We start from the raw sequence: 24,227 nt of genomic DNA on the forward strand, positions 1-24,227 counted from the left end.
ATTTTTAAATTTAAAATTTACATTTTCATATATTAAAGTTACCCATCTCCGAAGTTTTAGATCTAAAATTCATGCGGAGCAAACACGTAAAGTGTGAATCAGCTGGCATAAAAACCCCATACTTTTATTCAACAACTCATCAAAGACGGTAGAATAGAAAATAAGGGCACTCTCGTCTTTAAAGAATTTTGTGGGGGTCTCATTTGCCCATCAAGTTAAATACTCCTTCCCATTTCTAGGGTCTCACTCGAAACCACTGGCTGCCCGCCTCCCCTCTCTCTTTCTCTCTCTACAAATCCATGGTCTCATCCGTCACTTAAATACCCCATCTCTCTCTCTACCAACCCAGACCCAAAAACTGAAACCCCCCTTTCTCTCTCTACATTTTTTGTTCTCTGCCATTGATACCTTTAACCATTTTTTGTTTCTCTCTCTAGCTGGAGTAGTCACCATGAGAATGAGTTGTAATGGTTGTAGGGTTCTTCGGAAGGGGTGCAGTGAGAACTGCAGTATAAGGCCATGTCTTCAATGGATTAAGAACCCTGAGTCTCAGGCCAACGCCACTGTGTTCCTTGCCAAGTTCTATGGCCGTGCTGGACTCATGAATCTCATCAATGCCGGGCCTGATCATCTTCGCCCTGGTATTTTTCAAATCCTTAAACTCCCTCCCTCTTTCTCTCTCTAGGAAAAGCCCAGTCTCCTCTCTTTTGGGGTTTTATGCTTTAATGGGAAAGAACCATATTTCTCTCTACTGGATTTTCTCTTTCACTTCTGGTTTCTAATACTTCAACCACTTGTCATTTCTATGTGATTGAAATGAAAATATTTCTCTCTTCTGGTGTTGTATGATTGAATGAAAATACATCTCTCTTCTGGTTTTGTATGATTGAATGAAAATATATGTCTGATTTAATGAAAAGTAATCCATTTCTCTAATTAAAAATTGATTTGTTTTTGTACATGGAGATTGTAATCATGATTTTTACTGGTTTTCAGCTATCTTCCGATCTCTGCTGTATGAAGCCTGTGGGCGCATAGTAAACCCCATCTACGGCTCCGTGGGCCTCCTGTGGTCCGGCAGCTGGCAGCTCTGCCAAGCCGCTGTTGAAGCCGTGTTAAAAGGCGCGCCGATCGTCCAAATCTCCACCGAAGCCGCCGCCAATCAGGGCCCAGCCATTGCCCCTCTCTCCTCAAAACCCTACGACATTAGACATGTATCCAAAGAAGAAAACACCAACACAAACTCGGCGGCTTGCGCCGATCTCCACAAAGTGAAGTCTCGGAGCCGGTTTAAGCGGTCGGCTTCTAAGCCGAAGCCGAAACTCGAGGCCGAGCCTGTCCCAGAACCGACGGACAATGAGTTGGCTCAGGTCTGCAATCTCAGGTGGCGCCGGTGCTATCCAGGTGGCTTCAACGGAGTCGATAGTGATTCGTCGAGTCAGTCCGAGCCCACGGCTGAGGGTGATGATAGTGCGTTCTCCGCCGAGACGGTAGAGGTTTCTTTGGCTCGTCGAGCTGACTCTGAAACCGATCCTGACTCGCGAGTCGAAGAGATCGGGCTGGAGTTGACGCTGGGTTTCGAGCCGGCCCCTAGAACTCGAGTCGAACGGCATCATTCGTCCGAGCCCGTGTCGGATGTGACTCTTGGCCTTTGAGCCGTGGCTCGACTCGTGAGCCGATCAGTTTTGGCGGTGTGTTAGGATTTGGTTTTTCTTTGTAATGAGAATAAACATGTACAAAACTTGTTTTAAGTGTTGTTTAATTACTTAATTTCATAAAATTAATACAGGACATATTTATAGCTGTCCAGTTTCTCTTTGTACGGTGATAGTGAAGAAGATTTCATTTGGATTCTTTAGTCCTTTTATTTGGGGTGAGAATCTAATAATTATAGCGAAGTCATAAATACGCGAATTCAACCAATGGAAGCGGAAGCTGAGGTTTCGTAACGCGGAGGGTTGTAACTCATACTCATTATTATTCTTAATTTATTGTACTTTTAAAAGCTGCTGAATGAGTTAGCCATCTGCGAATAAGGGTTGCAACCTTAAACAATCACTTAAGGTACAACTAGAAATTTTATTATAAATATAATTTTGGCGTAAAGTATTTTTAGGATTGTTTGCGAATCTATTTTTATTTCTAAGTGTAAAATCTTAACCTCTAAAAATAGTTCAAATCAAATAGATATGTAAACGCTTGAAAATCTAAAAAATGGAAGGTATTGTAAGGGTCTATAATTCTTTTTTTTTTTTTTTCATGTACTTACATCTCCATCAATTAAATCTCCGTCAATTAAAGGGTTTTTTAACATCAAAACATTTTTACGACCGATTTTTGAGGTGTACCTTAATTTTACATTTTAAGTCATTGGATGAGAGGGAAAATTTTGTTAATTTGAATGTTGTGTTGAGAGTTTGTATTGGTGAGTTTTGACTGGTAATATGTGAGAGGGAGAGATTGTCGGTGGGGTGCGTAATTGAAGGAGACTCGTTTTCAGTTCTTGTTTTTGGACTTGTGAGAGGGAAAAGGTGTGAGTTTTGTTTTTGGATTGAGAGAAAAGTGGGTGTTTATTATGAGTGGTGCGTAAATTCAGGAAAAGAGGTCTTTTTTTGGGGCGTAACTTCTCGGTGGTTTCCCTTCCCAATGCACATAATCATTCCGTGAATTTTGGGGTGTTTTACTGTTCTCAAATTAACTTTTCTCAGGCTAAATTGAGAGGTGAAATTTGGAAAACGGAAAATGCATTAACGGCTTAAATCTTGACTTAATCTCGTAGATGAACACAATTTTGTTAACCCTTTGGTAGTACATGACCCTTATAATGACTGTTATGAAACAGACAAAACTAGTAGGCTAGGACTCGCCCCTCACCGAGGTGAGCTGAGTTACGAGGTGAGCTGAGTTACTCAGTAAGTCCAGTGTTCGCAAAATCGAATTGGAAGGTTAATCTGGGGTTAGAGTAAGTCTAGTGTTCGCAAAATCGAACTAGAAGGTTAATCTGGGGTTGGAACGTTTTGAACTGGACCAATCAGTCAAGTAGATTTTTTTAAAAAAAAAAAAAAGAAGGGTAAAAAACCTCCAAAAAAGTAAAATAAAAAATTTAAAAAAAATAAGAAAACTTAGATTAAGTGTATACTATCATATTACTTATACTTATCTTACAAAAAAAAAAAAACATTGAAACAACTTTTTATATAAATTAATATTTGAATACTATGGAGATATGTAAAACAATTTATAATTTGACATTAATGCAATTGATGAAGTTACAAAGTCCAACTAACAATGGCTAGTAGTAATGAGAGTGACGAGCGGGATCATGGTACTGTTGTGTTTCACTATCAGGGTTTACGGGATGAAAAATCTGAGTGAGGCCCGGTGGAGTCTGTAATATCGCAGTTGTGCCCTCTCACCAGCCAGGAACATTTCCCGTGGTACCCACTTCGCCAAAGTCTCATAGACTCGTCCAGCCTTCGTGCTCTCCCTTACCTTGTTCTATGTTACCCCCACCTTGTTCTGTGCTACCCCCACCTTGTTCTGTGTTATGGCCTTCAACAACGTCAATATTGTCATCATCATGAATAACCAGGTTACAGTGGCGACTACGGCGTCGTCTTTCTTTTGTCGAGTAACTGCTACGTCTTGATGCTTGGACTTCCTCTCGAGCCAATCTCATTGAATCTTCATGATTATTGGGCACCACATTATGTTGTACCCCTTCACATTCCTGGACACTGGACCTCCTCGCCAGGCGTTTTCCATTGTCCCATCTGTCTCCTCGTCATCCTGTACATCATCTTCATCATGTGTATAATCGTCATAGTCGGTATGCATGTACACTGCAATGTCTCCTTCATTAGGTGCTGCAACATCCGTATTATCATCCATATCGACAACTGCCGCACTAAAGAAATCATGGTCTAGTAGTGGGGTCTTTTGTGATACCCACTCATCGGTAAGATCCCTCTGGAAGATGTAATCAAGGTTGATCAGCATATAGTTTGTGGGGGTCCTCTTTATGTGTCTCTCTCTCAATTTTAAGTCGTAATAAACGTACACCAAGTTGTGCAATGTCCGAGTCTTTAACCTATTCTGCCTTGGGGTGTGTATCCACTGAAATGTATGTCAGTTTCTTTCACATTCCGAGGAAGCACATGTTTGACTCAAAACTCTAACTGCAATATTTTGTAATTGCTTTGATTGAATTCTGTACATCGTCTACCATTGTGTTAACACTGACAAACATAGAAATACTTAACAATAGAAAATAAATTGATTTAAAAAACCCACAAATAGTATTGTACTATACTATTGTAAATTTTAAATTAAAGCTAACCTGGGTGCAATTTTTCAGCTGCTTTTTTGGCATTGTTGTATGCAAATTCCCCATTTTTTTCTATGTACATGATAAGCTACAAATAACAAAATGCGTCTACAAGAAATTAGTACAAATCTAGAAATTCAATTCATTATTCTGAATTGAAATTTTATTACAGACACGTTTTGATTAAAGTTTACCTGTTGCATACACTTCATATGAGTTTCAAGTTTAGGCTCAAGCTTGTAGATGCAGTTTTTCACCCCCTCCATGATATTTGCATCATCTAAGATGACATTGAAGCACAAATTTTATGGATTAAAAAATAACCCTGCACATGGTTTGTTATATTATTAATTACGGTAAATTTTATTAGAGTTGAGAATGAATCATGAATTGCGATGATGAATCATAAATTACTTGTCGTATGGATATCCTGATGCAGTTGGTCTCTCCACCTATGATCAACGCTTTCCAATATCTCATCAATCCATATATTATTATGAAATATAGTTTCCCTTGCGCATCTCATTGCATCGAACAAAAACCCCATTGTGGGTTTATCATCAGAGTCAACTAACTTCAACACTAGTACTAAAGGTTCAGTTATAGAAACAACATAGTTGCATCGAGCTATAGAACCTCCGATCGACAAGGATGATTTCAACCTACCTTCCATGTTGACTCTTACTGCCCTATCAGTCTGCCACTTGTTAGAGCATATCATTGACCTGAATCCTACCTTGTTATCCAATCTTGATTGTATAGTAAGGAACACTATGGTGAACTCCCTGCCAATATCTCGCATGCAATGTTCTCTCATCAAAGCATGAAGATACATGTGATTGTATATGAATCTTATAATTAACTTGCACTTCAAAATACAAATTTTAACCATCTCCAACTTCCCTATTTTTTTAAGCATCAAATTAATATAATGGGCATCACAGTGAGTCCAATAAAGATTGGGTCTTCTACCCATTAGCAACAAGCATGCTTTTCTGTAGTTCGCAGCATTGTCAGTCACTACTTGGACCATATTTTTGGCCCAAACTCATCTACAATATTGTCCAAGTGTGCGCATATTAGTCTTCTAGTATGTTTCTTTCTTAATAAGTCAATGCTAGAGTGGTAAACAATGTCTCTACGGCAACCTATTAAAAAATTGACAAGATGCTTATGAGACTTGTCCTTCCAACCGTCTGTCATGATGGTCACTCCTGGACCTGGCCAACAGACCTTGAACTGCACAATATATTTATCTACATTATGAACGTCAGCTTCTAAACATGGCCATGCAAGCTCCTTCGCAGTTGGGCCTCTAACACCCGACCTTACCTCAACTATAGAAGATTGCATTTGTGGGTAGAAGTCTGAGTTCGCATAATTAAATGACAGTATATTAGCATACCAGAACATGCTAATCATCTTTTTCACCTTTTCTATTAATACCTATTGACGAAAATTTTAGTTTTTTTTTATGTTATTGTGGCTTGTGGGGATCAAGTCCAGAAGATTCGTAGGTTATTGGTAGCACATTTATGGGTTCATATCGGTGAGTAGTAAATAGCCAACTATAAGAAGATGGTCGACTAGAGAAATTACGTCTCAATCTATTAGATGTGGACCTAAGCAATGAAGGCCCGCATCCTCACCTACTTGGTACTACAGGTTGTTGAGGCTGACAACTACCGGATGCACCATCCTTTCTCCCATAGATCTATTTAATTTTCATTTATCTATAATTTATCTCTTGGAGGCTGGCAATCATAGCTCTTTACATTTGTGCTTCGAGCTCTGCTTCTTGGTCCTTACCCTCATCTATTGGACTTTCGTACCCCTTCTTACCTCCTCCGCATTCTTTTCTCTCTGCAAATTTTTTCTTTTTCCATCAATAATTAATTTAATATTTGTTATTTTACTGCCCGTGGCACATCTTTACAATCGGTGACATTACCTTTTACCCAAGCAAGATGCTCTTTTAGGATATAAACACCACCACCCATTTCTTTGTTACAAAAAGTACATCGAACTCTTCTCTTACCAGTCACTTTTATGCCATACTATCACACCACATTTCTCTTCCTCATCTTATTATTTTCTTGTAAATTTTCTTAAATCTAGAAGTTTATTAAAAAAAATTATTTATTTGGGATATTTTTTATTCAATATTTTACCCATACAAGGTGCTCTTTGCATTCGCGATAACCCAAAAACTAAATAAAGCCTTACAAATCGATCCATCCCTCTTTTCATAATTCAATTCAAGTTTGGGTTTTAACATGAAAAAAGAATTATATAAGATTGCAACTTTAAAATGTAGAATTAAAATGCACATAAAAAATTCATTATAAAAAGTTGATTTGAAATTAGAAAGATGTTGAGATGTATGAATATGGAAAAAAATATTTCGAGTTCCAATAAGAATGCATCTTGTAACACATTATCTGGACGGTTTATTTTTAATATTTTTATGTGATTATAAATGTACTTGATTTGAACCATTTTTGAAGCCTAAAATTTTATAATTAGATATAAAAATAGATTTTAAGCTTATTATAAATTTGGTGGTGCACCTTATTTTGATGATTTAAATGACAAAACTCGAAGTTCTAACATGTGTGAGGGGGTTACATTCCATCACACGAGTTATATACAGTAAAGCAATATAAAACTAACTGCAAACAACACGAGTTATATACAGTAAAGCAATATAAAACTAAATGCAAACAACATTGTCTGGTGGTTAGTCAAAATCACTGAACATCACCTTGCTCAATCTCCTAATCACTTCTTGATATTCTTATCTCCCTGGCCTCTAGTATCAAAACCAAAGCGTTCAAAAAGAATTCCAACATTGTTTTCATGCCTCAATAAAAACTATGGAAAAGGTAAGCGTCGTTGTAATTCTGAAACGAAATAGACTGCCAAATCTCAGTTAACCCACTCCACTAAAACTGATAAGACATGATTTGTATATCACGCTTTCCATTTGAGTTATGCTCCATACAAAAAAAACATATTCTTTTTCTCATATTCTTCACAAAAAACATATTTTTATAAAATAATATAACATTAAAAACAATCCAACAAGCTCACCAAAAATATATAACATTAAATAAAAGGATATATATATATATATATATATATATATATATATTTCTCATATTCATAAAAAAAAATATAAAAGACGGAAAAAGAAGCAGGGAATTAGTCCGCTTTGTAGCCGCCTAACCGCTACTTGCAAAGCAAGGTTCGAGCGGCCGCTACGCTACTACTGCACCGCTGTTTTTATAAAAAATGTAATTTTATTGAAATGAAATTTTTTTTTTAAGAAACCCTACAATCGAGCCAAAACCATTAAGAATACATAAATATTAGAGTAAAAATCAACACCCCAATCTTATTGTTTTTGAACAAATTGACATGGAGATATGCTAGATACGTCCCTTGCAATTCAAATGCCCCAAATTTCATGAGGATCCATTAACTATTGAGATTGTTTTTCAAAAAATGGCGAAAATTTCACTTCATGAGATTTTCAAGACAAAAACGCAGCAAAAATAATCCATATAAAAAAAATTACTTAATAATAAATCAACATACCTACTTTATTTGATAGATGAAGCCTTGATGATCAAAATGAATTGCTCAATTCGATAAAAAAACGATCAATAGATCGATCAGAAATCAGTTTTTTTGGATCGAATACGGTTCTTCAAGCAACAACATTTTAGGCCGAAATCAACCTCCAATCTTCATCTTTTTGGACAAATTGAAATATGAAAGCGGTTAAGGCCTCAATAATGATTCAAGGCCCTTCAATTTCGTGAAGATCCATACAGTATTGAAGCTGGTATTGAGAAAATGGCAGAAATTTCAAGGCTTAAAAAATCCATTTCAATTCTCCAAAAGCTAATTATTTTTTGATTTTTTATTCAAGAATAAATGATTTATAGACAATTTATGGTGTATAACAGCAATAATTCACCGACAAAAACAAAAAACGCTAGAAAATGGAATAAAAAAAAGCTGCAAAAGCTGATTCATGGGTTATGTTAAATATAACAGACCCTGTATCAAATAACACTGGTTATTTACGAAACGACTGTTATTTTTGATATATCGCCCGTTATAGCTGTTAACCAGTATGGTTAGCAGAAACCGGCTGGTTTGGCATAAAAACCGCTAGTTTGAGGTCTAACTGGTTGGTTTTTTGTGCCCATTTTTTTCTGAGAGAACATCTAACCAGTGGTACCCCAAAACCAGCCCTAACTGGAGTCGAAACCCTGGCGGTTTCGGTTCAAACTGGCCGGTTTTGTGAAGATTGGTCAAAGTCCAACAAAAGGCTAAAAGGGCCCAACAAATTTTTTAAAAACTAAGAATTTTTTTGAAATAGAATAGAAAATATAGCTTAAAAGTAAATTCAAACCTAAAGCACCTATAAAAAGCTGAAACAAGTAAAAAAAAGTAGAGAAAACATAGATTTTAAAAAACCTAATTTATATTTGGGATATTTTTTTTTAAAAAAATATATATAAAAAATATCATTATTGAAAAAAACACTCACCCAATCTTTGCTAAATACATCTAAATCATGTAAGATATTTTTTGTAAAACATATATATTTTTTTGTTTTATTTTTTATTTTTGGATTTGTTAAATGCCTCGAGTTGCGGGCAAGACCAAATCCTAGTAGCATTTGATTGGTTTTGGTAGGTTGGACCTAGTTTTCGATGGCTAGGTTAAAGTTGGGAAATCCTTAATATATATGATATTTTTATTTTTCATTTTAAAATTTTTCAATCCAACCAATTTAATTGTGGCCTTGAATGGACCGAATCCATCTACCAATCTTTTGTGTCAGTCCGGTTCAACCTTAGTATATTACATTTTTTCGAGCATAGTTATCAAGATTGGACCAAACCGTAGTATATTACATTGTTTCGAGCATAGTTATCAAGATTGGACAAAACTAATAATCTAATTTCACTGTTGACTTGTGTCTTGACCGGTCTAGTCTAGATAAAAATTACGTTTGGTTAAGAACCAGTCAAGACTAGTACTTGACCTATTTGGCCTACCAATTTCTACCCATTCAACGGGCCAAGTAAATTGGACAAGTTTTTTCTAGTATATTACATATTCTTAAACTTATAATTCATGATATTTTCTTAAGATTTTTAAAATGTAGTCAAATTAGTTTCGATCAAACTCTCATCGGGTTTATGACCGGTCCTATCTTTATAACACTAGTTCTGGAGTGTTCTTTAAATTTTTATGGCTGGTATCAATGGTACGTTAAATTGGAAAAAGGAATTCAATTGCTACATACCGCTCCCGGCACATTAAACATCCATTTTTATGATGGACGGCAAAAAAAGATTTGGTCCACCTAAAAAAGGTGTTAAAAAATATACAATATTGTTCTTAATTTATAAATTTAGTTTTCCATTGTTAAGATTAACAACATCTCAAATTAGATCCTAAATCCATCTATGAGATGTATACGGGAGAGGGGACACACATAAATAGATATTGATGAATCCACTTACTTATTAAACTGTATCCTTGAATTTTCTCTAGCCTCACAAAAAATTTGAGTGATTTGTTGTATGTGGAAGCTCTAAACCCGACGGGTTGATTTTTTGGCAAATAAAGTACGAGAAATAAAGCATGAAACATATACACAATAACACTAATATTTACGTGGTTCACCCCAGAAAGGCTACATCCATAGGCATGACATATTGAAATCCACAATACTAATCAAAGTTACATCAAAGATTTTGGAACAAAGAGTTACCTCTCTAAACTTCGACAAAAATTCAAGTCGAACAAACCATTTTAAACTACTCTCTCTTCCTCTTTACTTCTGGTAACCATTGCCGACAACACTAGATAGAGATGCGAGAGCAACAAAAAATTGACTTTCTCTCTAACTAAAAAGGAAACAATCCAAAATCTCTATAGAAACCGTTTCTCTACAAGAAGCAAGCTTTTCAATATCTAAAACAAACCTTTCAATTTCCACGAGTCTACAAGAAACACCATCGCAATGTTTCTATCGCTAAGAAGCTCTGTTCTTTCTAAGATGAAACTCTCTCTTCTCTCTAAGAGGAAACCTTTCTCTCTAAAAGAAAACTCTCTCTTCTCTCTAAGAGAAACCCATTCATAGGAAGCTCTCTTATCTCTAAGAGGAAACCTTGCTTCTTATGCCCAGGAGGCCTTGCCCCCCTCTCTTTAAAGGAACCACCATTCCCATCTGGTTACCCAAACAGGGCACACGAGTTCTCTGTACTTTTATTCTATATATATAAGATTAGGAATCTATACTAAATAGAAAACTTCATATAGATATTACATATATCTCAAAACCAAGAGATATATCCACCGCAATATCTCACTTTTATAAAATATAATAATATCTCAATCCCACATAACAAGAGATTTTCTTATGTCAGTGATTTTGGATAGTACCCAATCCAACATGATTTACGTAGGAACTCTAAAATTTTTCCTAAAATACAAAATGCTCGAGTTATAGGTGAAAATTACAAAGAAAGTTGGTCAATCTATTCTTTTTTTTTCAAAATTGCCCTTGAATCCTAGGACAGCCGGAGAATAATTTTTTTATATAGATTTTTGTAAGTACCCCAAAGCTTGGGGCACTTGTCTACTAATGAAAAAAACTAAAAAAAAAAAAAAAAATAGAATTCGGACTATAGATTGATGCAAATAATATTAGGGTTATTTTAATTTTTTTTATTATTCTTTAGTTTATCTCTTCAAGAATTGAAGAAGAGGTGCGCATGGATATTTGTGGGTATTGAGTTTGTGTGTAAGTTGATATTTATGGATTTGGGTTAATTAGTTATTGATTGATTTGAGTTAGTTAATTTGGAATATAAATAGATAAGGTTAAATTAGGGGAGCTAGTTTAGGAATGTAAAAGGATAAGGTTAAATAAAAAGTAGTTTTTAGGCTTTGGATAAAAGGGATGGTACGTGAGGTTAAGAGAAGAGAGAGAAAATAGGGAAGAAGAGATAAAATAGGAAATGTGTAGAGATAGTTTTTTTTGTTAATGTTTATCTTATTTTTTAGTCTATTTAAAAAGATATTTCTCTTCATTATTAAAAAAAAAAAAAAATGGGACGAGTTAATAAAATTTGGTCTCGTGAAGAGATTATTTTGAGGTGGATTCCCTCTCAGAGCTTGAGAAATAATATATTCTCTCAACCTTTTATTATTATTTTTTTCTGGTTTTATTTTTTTATATCAATTGGTATCAGAGCAAGTCAGATACTGAGAGCGAGAAGTTAGATCCTGAGAGCAAGTTAGATCTAATCAATCAAGCTAGCAAGTTAGATCTAAGCAATCAAGCTAATCCTACTCCTGCTATGGATTATCGTTGGGTAGAAAATTTTACTAAAACCCTAAAGGATTTTCGAATTGAAGTACGTGAGATGAATCAGAGGTTGCAGCGGTTGGAGAACAATCTTCCTCGTGAAGAAGGTACTCACAACCACATTCATTTTGGACCAATAATTCCACGACAAATCTAGGGTGTTGATTTCAAGCATATTGAAGAAATGTACAAGCCAGATCTGCCGTGTTCTATAGAGAAGCCAGATCCGCCACGTCTTATAGAACGACCACGAAATTTTGACATTAAAATCGATTTCCCAAAATTTCATGGTCAAGCGTGTTCATCGATTGAACTTGGTGTTTTTTGGAGCTGTACCCATTCTTGGTTAGGAATAATCAGCTCACGCTCGTATTCAACAATTATTCTTGGAACCAAGAATTACTTTTGGAACATAGTTGCAGGCATTAGTCATAAAGAAAAAGTATCGAGGCTCATGGTTGGACTTCATCACCAACTTTTGAGCTTGAGGTCGAGCTTCTCCCAACCCGGGGAAAATGATGCAAATAATATTAGGGTTATTTTAAGTTTTTATTATTCTTTAGTTTATCTCTTCAAGAATAGGAGAGGAGGTGCGTAGGGATATTTGTGGGCATTGAGTTTAAGTGTGAGTTGATATTTATGGATTTGGATTTATTAGTTATTGAATGATTTGGGTTACTTAGTTTGGAATATAAATACATAATACATAAGGTTAAATAGGGAAGTAGAGATAAAATAAAATAGGGAAGAAGAGATAAAATAGGAAAAGTGTAAAGAGAGTTTTTGTTGTTAATGTTTATCTTATTTTAGTCTATTTAAAAGGAGATTTCCCTTCATGGTAAAAAAAAAAGGTGGATGAGTTAATAAAATTTGGTCATATGAAGAGATTATTTTTATGGTGGATTCCTTGCAGACCTTGAGAATCCACCCTAAAACCAATTGATGTAAAAAAATAAAACCAAAAAAAATAAAAATAAAAAGCTAAGAGAATATATCATCTCTAAAGGTTTGCAAGGGAATTCACCTAAGAATATACCCTCTCTCAAGGTCCGCAAGGAAATCCACCCTAAAATAACCCTAAAATAATCTCTTCATGAGACCAAATTTTATTAACTCATCCACATTTTGTTTTTACAATGAAGGGAGAAAAACTAAGATAAACATTAACAAAAAAACTCTCTTTATTTTATCTCTTCTCCCCTATTTTCTCTCTCTTCCCTTAACCTCACCTACCATCCCTTTTATCCAAAGCCTAAAAACTACTTTTTATTTAACCTTATCCTTTTACATTCCTAAACTAGCTCCCCTGATTTAACCTTATCTATGTATATTCCAAACTAAGTAACCCAAATCAATCAATAACTAATTAACTCAAATCCATAAATATCAACTCACATACAAGCTCAATGCCCACAAATATGCGCACAAAAGAACAATAAAAAATTAAAATAACCCTAATATTATTTGCATCAAGGATTCATTCCTTAGGACGAAAGACAATTTTGAAAAAGATAAAAAAAAGTTAGTTGACCAACTTTCTTTGTAGTTTTTGCCAATAAATAAAATATTTAAAAAAAAAATTCAGGGTCCCTATATAAATCACTCAATAATTTATATAGTTATATGTAGCCCCTCTTGTTAAAGGTCAGACCTTGATACAGGGGCACACGCTGAGCCTAATGATTTCTTTACAACTTGGCCATTTAGAAAGGCAGTGCTGGTCGTGATTTCGAACTTTATATACCGACTGCAAACATTTTAAAAGAATTTATTGTGGTGATCCTCAATGACTCCTCTAGCCACCATCCCTAATTAGGCATGTTGAGTCAACTAAGAATAATAGCTGGCATTGTAGAAATTACATGGCTTTTGGTTGAATGCGTATAATGATATGTATTGATAATTCTAACAAGTCAAAATGTTATAAAGGAAAACGTGTGAAAATAATTTGTTTGGAAGTAGGTGAAGAAATCATACTTTGGGTTTGTGCGTTTCGGTTTCGTATGATTCCCTTGGAACTAATTTGTTAGGAAACGGCTATGAAAAACATGCATATGACTTTATTTTTTTGGAAAAGAGTTCGGGCTTAATTGATTAGTACTTGATGACTTGCAACTTAGTCTAAGTTCATTTTAGGTAGATAAGTGGGAATAGGGGCCCTACTAATTTTGGAAAGTCAGATTTGTACGGCCGTTTGGATTCATGAAAATAGATTATTTGGAAATATCTATTTTTTTTGAAATATATTTCAAGAAAAGTATTTTCTATAAATTAGATTTCGACGGTTTGGATGGTACATGGATGCATAACATTTTCATGGATTTTTTTGTTTTACTTTTTTTCGTTAAATATTTTTATTATATTATTCATTATAATGTCATTTTTTTCATTAAAATTGTGATAGTTTCTCTTTTTAAAAAATTTGAAATCATTTCTCTAAAAGTTTTTCAAGTAGTTTCTCTCTCTAAAATTTGACGTAGTTTTTTTGTCTAAAATTTTAAGATATTCTTTCTCCCTAAAACTTAACAATTTTAGAGAGATAATACTTTCTCTAAAATTTGATATAATTTGTCTCTCTAACATTTTAAAATACTTTTCTCTCTAAATTTAAAATATGAGATAGTTTCTCTCTCTAAAAAAATTTAAGTAGTTTCTTTATCTAAAATGTGATATAGTTTCTCTCTCTCTTTCTAAAACTTTAAGATAATTTATCTCTATAAAACTTAAAATTTGATATAATTTCTCTCTTTAAAATTTAGATATAGTTTTTCTCTCTAAAAATTTTCAATTACTTTTTCTCTCTAAGACTTAAATTTCATATAGTTTCTCTTTGAACATTTTGATATACTTTCCTCTAAAATTTTGAGATATTTTCTCTCTAAAAAAATTTGTAGGTATTTGCTCTCTAAAAATTAAAATTTGAGATAGTTTCTCTCTTTAAAATTTGATATAGTTTCTCTATCTAAAATTTGAGGATAATTTCTCTCTAAAATTTAAAATTTGAGATAGTTTCTCTCTTTAAAATTTTTGATATAGTTTCTCTCTCTAAAAAGTTTTTGAAATAATTTTTCTCTCTCTCTATAAATATTTTGAAATAGTATCTCTCTAAAAATTTTGAGATAGTTTCTCTCTCTAAAAACTTTCATTACTCTCTCTAGAGCTTAAAATTCTAGATAATTTCTTGCTCTAAATATTTTGAGATAATTTATCTCTAACAAATTTGACGTTGTTTCTCTCTCTCTCTAAGATTTAGAATTTGAGATAGCTTATTTATTTAAAAATGTTGCGATAAATTATCTCTAAATATTTTCAAGTACTTTCTTTTTCTAACATTTAAAATTTGAGATAGTTTATCTCTCTAAAAACTTCGAGATTGTTTCTCTCTAAAACTTAAAATTTGAGATAATCTATTTCTATGAATAGTTTTATATAGTTTGTCTTCTTTAAAATTTCCAGGTCCTTTCTTTAACTAAAAGTTAAAATTTGAGATTGTTTCTCTCTAAAACTTAAAAGTTGAGATAGTTTCTCTCTCTAAAAAATTTAAGATTGTTTTTTTTCCTAAAAAATTTTCAGATATTTTCTCTCTCTAAAAATTAAAATTTGATATAGTTTTTCTCTCTAAGATTTAAAATTTTAGATAGTTTCTCTCTTCAAAACTTTTGATATAGATTTCCTCCCTAAAATTTTTTAGGTAATTTCCCTTTATAAAACTTAAAATTTGAGATAATTTATCTCTCTAAAAATTGTGTGATAGTTTATCACACTAAAACTTAAAATTTGAGATAGTTTTTATCTAAAAATTTTCAAATACTTTTTTCTTCTAAAACTTGAAATATGAAATAGTTTCACGTTAAAAATTTTGAGATAGTTTCTCTCTCTAAAATTTTTTTAGATACTACTCTCTCTCTATATATAATTTGATATAGTTTCTCTCTCTAAAATTTTAGGATATTTTTTCTCTAAAACTTAAAATTTGAAATAGTTTCTTTGTATAAAAGTATTGAGATAATTTCTCTTTCTAAAAATTTTAGATAGTTTCCTTCTCTAAAATTAGAAATAGTTTATCTCTCTAAAATATAAAATTGAGATAGTTTCTCTCTCTAATTCGTGGGGATGTTTGTGCGAAATCAGTTGTATTTTATAAAGTGGATTTCTTTATTTGTGGCTTGAAATGAGGAAAACAATTGTAAGCAGGAATACTTTTTAATCCCAAAATTTCGATCCAAAAACTATAAATGTATCATCTCCATTGAAAAATATTTCTGAAAATATATTTCCAAATACCCAGAGAGCTCCTTAAATGCGTTGCGTTAAGTTAATGGGAGTGGAGGCCATTTAGCTTCAACCGGGTCACGGTGGTACTACCATTACGACCCAGCTCCATTCTCGTGAACATTTAGTAGTCACTTCAGTCCGTGGTTTTCCATTCCTGGGTTTTTGTGAATGCGGAACAATTGGAAGGCTATTATTTGCATATTCGTTTTTTTGGTTGAAAGTAGTGATTTAAAAAACGCCGAGTCGAACCGGACTCGCCCGGTTCGACTTGGGAATCGGCACTGGATGTGCCGATTCGGGCAAATTACACGGAATTGCCCTGTTCCAGAGAGAACCGGGCGATTCTTTACAGTGACTCGCCGATTTACTGTACGGAATCGGCGAGTTCCATGAAGAACACGGGCTGTACAGTGTTCTTCACGGGATTCTTAAAAATTTGTCATTTTTTGATCATTTTTCTTGTTTTTTTTGCCATATGATCGAATATGCAGGCTTTATGCAGTTTTTTTTAGCCTTTTCATGGATTAAATGGTGGAGAAATTTCGTGTTTTTGGATCATGAAAGTTGCGTTTTTAGGGTTTCCGCCTTTCCTTGTGTTTCATGCCAAATAGCGCATGAATCTGTGACAATTTGTAAGCATTTTGATCGTAAAGTTGTTTATCAAAAAGTTCTGCTACGAATTTGTGATAATTCTTGAGAAAAACAGGGTAATTTAGAGATTGAAGGCTCGGGTTCACGAAACCAGGTAAGAACTTTGAGTTTTTTTTTTTTTTCCACCATATGATCAATTTCACCGCATATTTTAAAAATAATGAATTACATTTGTAGGATTTTTAATCTTTATTGTGTCTTTTATCATTTAACATATTCAATTTTATTTAATTTGCTCAATTACAGCCTGATTTTTTAGATGAAAACAGTGATGTCTGTGAAAAAAAATTCTGCTGTTTTTTTTTTCCTTTTCCGCCTTTCGATTTTTTGTTCACGATATATTACAAATAATGCGTTAGATTTCTAGGGTTTTTAATCGTTATAGTCTTGTTTATAATCAGATGTATTCAATTTGATCTGATTTATTCAATTTGAGTTTCATTTTTTAGATTCAATGACTGTTGTCGGTGAAAAACTGCGTTTTTTTTTTTTTTGCTCAATTTAATCGATTTGATTTGATTTATTGATGATAATGTGTTCATAATTTAGGGTTTTGATTCCTTATATTGTTGTGTATCAAAAACTGTACTCAATTGGATGTAATTTATTTGCTTGGAGGTGGATTTTTGAGTTAAAATGGCTTGATGTAAGGTGGCTTTGTGAAGAACATAATTTTTTTTTTTTTTTTGTAATCCACGATCGAATTTTTTTTGTAATCCATGATCGAATTTTTTTTGTAATCCATGATCGAATTTTTTGTAATCCATGATCGAATTGGTTTTTCTTTTTTTTTTGTAATCCATGATCGAATTTTTTGTTCTTTTTTTTTTTTGTAATCCATGATCGAATTTTTTGAAAATTTGTTTTTTGGTTTTTTTTTTTGTTTTTTTTTTTGTTTTTTTTTTTTGTTTTTTTTTTGTAATCCATGATAAATTTATTGTTTTTTTTTTGTAATCCATGATCAAATTTTTTGAATTTTTTTTTTTTTTTTTTGTGTAATCCATGATCTAATTTTTTGTAATCCATGATCACCTTTTTTGTAATCCATGATCGGATTTTTTGTAATCCATAATCGAATTTTTTGTAATCCATAATCCATAATCGAATTTTTTGTAATCCATGATCGAATTTATTGTAATCCATGATTGAATTTTTTGTAATCCATGATCGAAATTTTTGTAATCCATAATCGAATTTTTTGTAATACATAATCCATGATCGAATTTTTTGTAATCCATAATCCATGATTGAATTTTTTGTAATCCATGATCGAATTTTTTAATATCCATGATCGATTGTTTTAAAAATTTGTGGTTTTTTTTTTGTAATCCATGATCGAATTGTTTTTTGTAATCTATGATCGAATTTTTTGAAATTTGCTGTATTTTTTTTTTTTATCCATGATCAAATTTTTTGAAAAATGATGATTTTCCGAAAGATGTGACAAGGTTTTGATTATCATGAGGTATTAAACCATATTTTTAATTTTTATTGTTAAAGTTTATGTTGAAAAAATTGTATGTTGATAGATTATTTATGCAAAAAAATGCATGTTATTATATTTTTAATGCAAAGCTGTATTTTTTTAATTTGTTGTTAATGCATTTTGAGTTGGAATGACTGATATTAGGTGGCTTTGTGAAGAATTGTTTTTATTTGTTTTTTTTTTTAGTACATGATCGATTTTTTTTTAAAAGTTGTGATTTTTCGAAAAGATGTGAAAATAGTGACCAGGTTTTGATTATTATGAGGTATTAAACCATATTTTTAATTTTTATTGTTAAAATTTTTGTTGAAAAAATTGCATGTTGATAGAATATTTATGCAAAAAATATACATGTTATTATATTTCTAAATTCTAATGCAAAACTGTATTATATTTTTAATGTAGTTTTGCATTAAAAATGTATTTTCAATTTTTAAAATTTTGAACGCAAAAAATACATGTTGTTAAATTGTATTATCGTGAGGAATTAAAGTGAATTAAAAAAAATTGTGGCATATATGACAATTATATTATCCTGCATTTTTTCAATTTTATTATTAATTTTTTAATGCAAAAAATGTATGTTCTTGATAATTGAGTTGTAGCCATGTTTGCAGCTTGCATTTTGTATTATATTATCCTATATGTTTGTAATTGATATGTACGAAAATATTATTGTCAATAGAAGTATTTTGCAATAGCAAATAACAACAAATATAACTACGTGAAATACCCCAACATATTATCACTACACATGGTGATTATTTTTCTTGTTGAACTGTCAGGTTAATTTTTAACTTTTCACATATATAAAATAGTTGAATCATTTCAAGATCTGCAGAAGACCTTGCATGGCAACATGGGGTCAGACTTGATCCCAACAAAAAAACAAAATTATTTATAATTACTGCCAAAGAGTGATAAGTAGTAGGGTACATAGGTTCAAGCAACACTTGGCAGGGGTTAAAGGAGATGTTTCTGCATGCAGTAGTGTTCCTAGTAATGTCAAAAAACAAATGACGACATTTCTTAATGTTAACAAAGGTAAAAAAATTGTCAAACATAGGATGAATGAGGAGATAGCTAGTTTATATACGCCATCAAGTAGGAATGATACAGAAGAGCAATATAATAATGACCTAGAAGAACAATATAATAATGACCTGGACATGGCCAAAAGAATGAATTTACATGAACAATATCAGAGGAAACGTGGGTTTAGAATGCCCAATGGGTCTAGCTCAGACATGCATGATGGGTCTAGCTCAAACATGTATGGCGGACCTAGCTTAGACATGCATGGCGGGCCCAGGTCGAGCATGTATGGTGGGCCCAGCTCAAATATATATGGAGGGGTTGGTGGCAATATGTATCAACAAGAATCAAACGTTGAAGAAATAATTCCTAACTTATCTAGGAGTGCCAGTATTGCAGGTCATGGTCGTATAGACCCATTTCTCTCAAAGCCTAAGTCACAACAGATGACTCTAAAAAGTATGGTTAAAGGAACAAGAAACATGTTGGGGAGATATGTTGGTAAATGGTTCTACGATAAAGGGATTCCCTTTGATGCAGCCAATAGCCCATTTTTTCCACATATGGTCAGTGCAATCCAGAGAGCTGGGCCCGAGGTAAAACCCCCAACAGCATATGAGCTCAGTGGGCCAATATTAGATGAAGAGGTGGAGGAAGTTACAAAGTGGATTGAAGAATATAAACAGAGTTGGCCAAGGACATGCATTACTCTCATGAGTGATGGTTGGTTGAATAAAGTTAGCAAAAGGGAGTTTTTAAACTTCTTGGCCTATTCCCCAAAAGGTATAGCTTTTTTGTCTAGCAAAGACGTATCAGGAACGAAGAAGGATGCAAATTTCTACGTACGACTATATGATCAGATAGTGGAGGAAGTAGGAGATACGTATGTAGTGCAGTTTATTACAGACAATGCGCGTGCTTATGTTTCTGCGGGCAGCAAGTTGATGGAGAAGAGGAAGCATCTAGTATGCACACAACATCGATCTTATGTTAGAGGAGATCGGTGAGATCAAAATTGTGAAGGAGACTCTAGAAGAAGCAAGGTTGGTGTCGAGATTTATATACAACCACTCTAAAATATTATTTCTGTTTAGAGAACGCTCTAAGAAAAAAGAGATAATCAGGCCTACCATAACCCACTTTGCGACCGATTATTTAGCTGTGGACTCCATTCGAGAATCTGAATGTGCCTTAAAGAGATTGTTTACCTGTGAAGAGTGGTTAAATGACTGCCTCTCGAAGTCCAGTACCGGTATAAAAGTGGACGACATAATCTCAAATAGGAGGTTCTGGTCTCGATGTTCCAATGTCGTAGAAGCCATTGCCCCTTTGGTCACAGTGTTAAGAATGGTGGATGCTGACAAGAAAGCTACCATGGGCATCCTTTATGAAGGTATCGAAAGAGCGAAATCAGCTATTAGGGAGAAGTGTAGTTTTGTTAGCAAAGTGATCGAGATTATAGAACGGAGGTGGAACACCAAATTTGGACGTCCAATTCATTATGTTGGTAAATATATATTTATATCATTAGAATGTTTCATTTTAAATCATTTCTTTATGAAATTGTAAATGACATTTTTCTATCTATATATTTTATAGGTTACTACTTCAACCCAAAATTTTTCTATTTGACACCTGAACATCCCTACAAGATTATGGAAGGGGTCAGATACATTATTGCAAGGTTGTAGAGAAGCCAGCAAAACCAAGGAGCAGCAATCCAAGAGGTATTATTTAATGTTTGGGTACGAACTTTATTGAGTTGTTATATTTGTGAGGAATAATGCACTAAAACGAAATATATTTGTTTTAGCTTGCTATGAATGGGGATGCTATAGGATCCTTCAAAACTAGACTTGCCAGGAATTCTCGAACTAAGATGGATCCAGGTTATCCCCTAGCTAATATTTTGTTCATTCATATATTTAATCTTATGAATTGTTCTTGCCCTTAAAATACTTTTTACATTTTAATACAGCTGAATGGTGGGAGATATATGGTACTGATGCACCTCACTTAAAGATGATAGCAATCAAGGTGCTCTCCCAGACATGTTCTGCTACTAGCTGTGAGCGCAACTGGAGTACGTTCCAATGGTTGCACACTACTAGAAGAAATCGACTCGCTTCGGGAAGCTTCATAAACTAGTCTACGTTCATTACAACTTAAACCTCCGAGAGCGACAAATAAGAAGGAAGCTTGAAGACTATGGGCTGATAGACTTAGACACAATATTTGTCACAGACACAGCAGAGCAATGGGTAGTAGAAGAGGAGGAGTCAGTGTTGCACAAGAGAGCGTTCCTTGAGGCTATCAGTGAGGAAGATCTTAAAGAAGGTGATGAGCAGCATGAAAGAGGAAGCAGTCAGCCAACGTATCCACAAATATTCGGAGATGTCGATGATATTGCACCTAATGAGGGAGAGTGGGAAGGGGGTTTAAGGGAAAATGAGAGAGATGATGATTCCGAGGCCACCCTATCTCAGCTATATTATCACATATCGAGTCCCAACAACAATAGGGTAGGGATGAGCACGACAATGTAGGTGAGCATGAAGGATGGACATGCTTCGGGGATTTTGGATTGGGAACACAACAGAACTCTAACACTTAGGGATTTGGATATAGTTAGACGCCTGCTAATATCGATGATTCGTTTTTAGATCGAATCAATGAATTGTCAAACGAATTCAATCAATGGCACCAACGTGACCAAGAAGAATAATGACGTCGTCTGTCATTTTATTTTTAGATCATATGTTACTAATTGTATGCTTTATTGTAGTCCACGTATGTTGATATACTTATTCCATGATAATTCTATGTTTATCCTTTTGTGTGACGTAAATTAAATGGTTAATAGTAGTTCATGCAGGGAAAGAACATATCAATATTCGCATATTCATGCAAAGAAATGAAAATTCTTAATAGAGTACCCTCATTTTTTATTGAATTCCTAAAAAACAATATTTATAATGAATTTTAATAATTTTTTCGAATATTTTTTAAGCTTTAATCTGATCGATTCACCCGATTCTCGATTCCGATCGCCGATTCACCGATCCGGATCGATTTTTGAGGTGCCCGATCCAGGTCACCGATCCGCTTTTTAAACCATTGGTTGAAAGTGTTGGTATTTGAGAAATTTGGTGATTCATTTTGGAGTAATTCTACATAAGAAGAGCGGGCAACGTGCACCTGCTTTGTAGGTTTTATTAAAGGATGAAGTTTCTAGGCTTTATGAAAACAAAATAAAACCTCACTTTAAATCCTCGAAGCATTTTCGCTAATGAAAATTTCCATGATGATCTAAATCAATTTTCAATACCGATAATTAAATTTGAAACTAAAAAAATAGTATAGATCTTGTAGATCTAATTTTAGGGTGAAATGGACGGTGTAGATAATTTGTTATAATATATACAATTTTTAAAGCTTTAAATCCTATTTTTTTTCACAACTAATATGTTCAAGCCGAGATGATCGATGTAAAGGTTTTTCAATGCTTGAATGGTAATTTTTGGTGAATTATGAGGTTGGCCTTTACTTATTTTGATAGGGCTGCAGTACTAGAAAACTATTTTCTTTTATTGAAAGGCATATAAACAATGTGGTATTGATAGAGATATTATGAGAAGTGGTATAATGAAGGAGAAGATATGATTGCGTCTCTTTCTTTATGATATGTGATTGGATATTGGTCATTTGATGGATGAATTAAATTGTATACAATAGAATAATTTGGCACTAGTTGAATTACGTGCGTTGCACGAATGTAATTACTTGTAACATATTAACTAAATATTCAATAATCAAAGAGATATATTAATAAAAAAATTGATTAATCATGAGTCACCCCTTAGATAGTAAGAAATTTTTAACTACAATAATTTGGAGAAGTAGTTATAATTAAAAAGAAAAAGTAACAAAAATTTAAATTTTGTTACAATTTTTTTCTCCAAAAAATATGTAAGAAAAAATTGTATAGAACGACAATGATTTTGAGTTCGTACCATTGTCATTGTCAATAGTACATGAGGATCTCTTCTTTGAGTGGAAAAAATTATTGTCATTGGAGAATTGGTTTGATGATGAAGGAATATTATTTGTCATTGGTGTAGAAACGCCTTGTGAAATATTAGTTTCTCCAAAAAGTCATTCATGTTGTGAAGTAGAGTAAAAATTTGTAATTATTTTCATTGCTTGTAATTTTTGTTTATTATTATTTACTTCAAATAGAACGTCTGTAAAATATGACCATGTACAAATTAATTCAAAGCAAGTACCTATGAAATTTTTAAAATAATAATAATTGCGTACCTTGGGAAAAGCAAAGTTTCTCTTACCTTTAAAGATTAATGTGTTTCTTAATCTTAATAAAATGGGAAACACCTAAATAAAATACAAAAAAAGATAATGCAAAAAAATCAAAAAAAGAATTACTACAAGTTACCTTCAATATAAACACCTAAAAAATACAAAAAACACCTAAAAAAATACAAACAAAGGTAATGCAATATATAATTAAAAAGAATTACGGCGAGTTACCTTCAATATAGACACCTAAAAAATACAAACAAAGATAATAGAAAAAAATAAAATAAAAGGAAGTACTATGACTGACCTTCAATATGAATTTTGTTAAGCTTCATTGAACCTGAAAATTATTGCAATAGCAAAATTTAAATGTAGAAAAATAGGTGTCAATATTTCTTTCTCTTCCCATAATTAAGCACACAATACTAAATGAAAGGTCTCTTTAGGGTTTTCTAACTTTTAAAACATCAAAACTATAACTAATGAGAGAAATGTTAGTATTTTTGGTATTGAAAAATACTTGTATGTATTTCAAAACATCTCGGCATCTTGGTTTGGTGTTTCTTTCCTAAATTGCTTGGTAGAGAGAGAAATATATGGGTTTGAGTCTGACATTTAAGAGGAGAGATTTTGTTGAGCTGTATTGAAGAGCACAAATTTTCATGCAAAATACTCTAAGTATAAATGAGAGAGAAGGCACATGTGTGGAGTACATGAAGTATGTGACACATACG

General features: G+C 33.1%; 1 protein-coding gene and 1 long non-coding RNA gene across 4 annotated transcripts in view; one reads left to right on the forward strand and one right to left on the reverse strand.

Annotated features, from left to right (window-relative positions):
• Positions 1-347: 347 nt before the first annotated feature.
• LOC18432113 (LOB domain-containing protein 42) lies at positions 348-1,809 on the forward strand. Its single transcript, XM_006842225.4, has 2 exons — positions 348-641; positions 997-1,809. Exons 1-2 carry the CDS (start codon positions 452-454, stop codon positions 1,653-1,655), a joined length of 849 nt encoding a protein of 282 aa, XP_006842288.1. The 5' UTR covers positions 348-451; the 3' UTR covers positions 1,656-1,809.
• A 1,420-nt stretch (positions 1,810-3,229) lies between these two features.
• Positions 3,230-24,227, reverse strand: part of LOC110007064 (uncharacterized) — a 46,636-nt gene continuing 25,638 nt past the window's right edge. The window contains exons 2-3 of one of the 3 annotated variants that reach the window (XR_016047402.1): positions 4,061-4,116; positions 3,230-3,969 (exon numbers count right to left, since the gene is read on the reverse strand). This is a non-coding gene — a long non-coding RNA (uncharacterized LOC110007064). Of the gene's footprint in view, positions 4,117-24,227 lie in introns of all 3 variants that reach the window. The other 2 variants (XR_016047395.1, XR_016047392.1) reach the window with 2 other exon arrangements.

The sequence above is a fragment of the Amborella trichopoda genome, chromosome 13, assembly GCF_054954075.1.
Source record: "Amborella trichopoda isolate Santa Cruz 75 chromosome 13, AtrichopodaSantaCruz75HAP2 v2.0, whole genome shotgun sequence".
NCBI lineage: Eukaryota > Viridiplantae > Streptophyta > Magnoliopsida > Amborellales > Amborellaceae > Amborella > Amborella trichopoda.

What these genes read in the sequence shown, in the direction of transcription:
- LOC18432113 (XM_006842225.4), top strand. Translation starts at nt 452, where the DNA reads ATGAGAATGAGTTGTAATGGTTGTAGGGTTCTTCGGAAGGGGTGCAGT. An exon ending in GCCTGATCATCTTCGCCCTG is followed by an intron (nt 642 to 996) that starts GTATTTTTCAAA and finishes ACTGGTTTTCAG; the next exon opens with CTATCTTCCGATCTCTGCTG.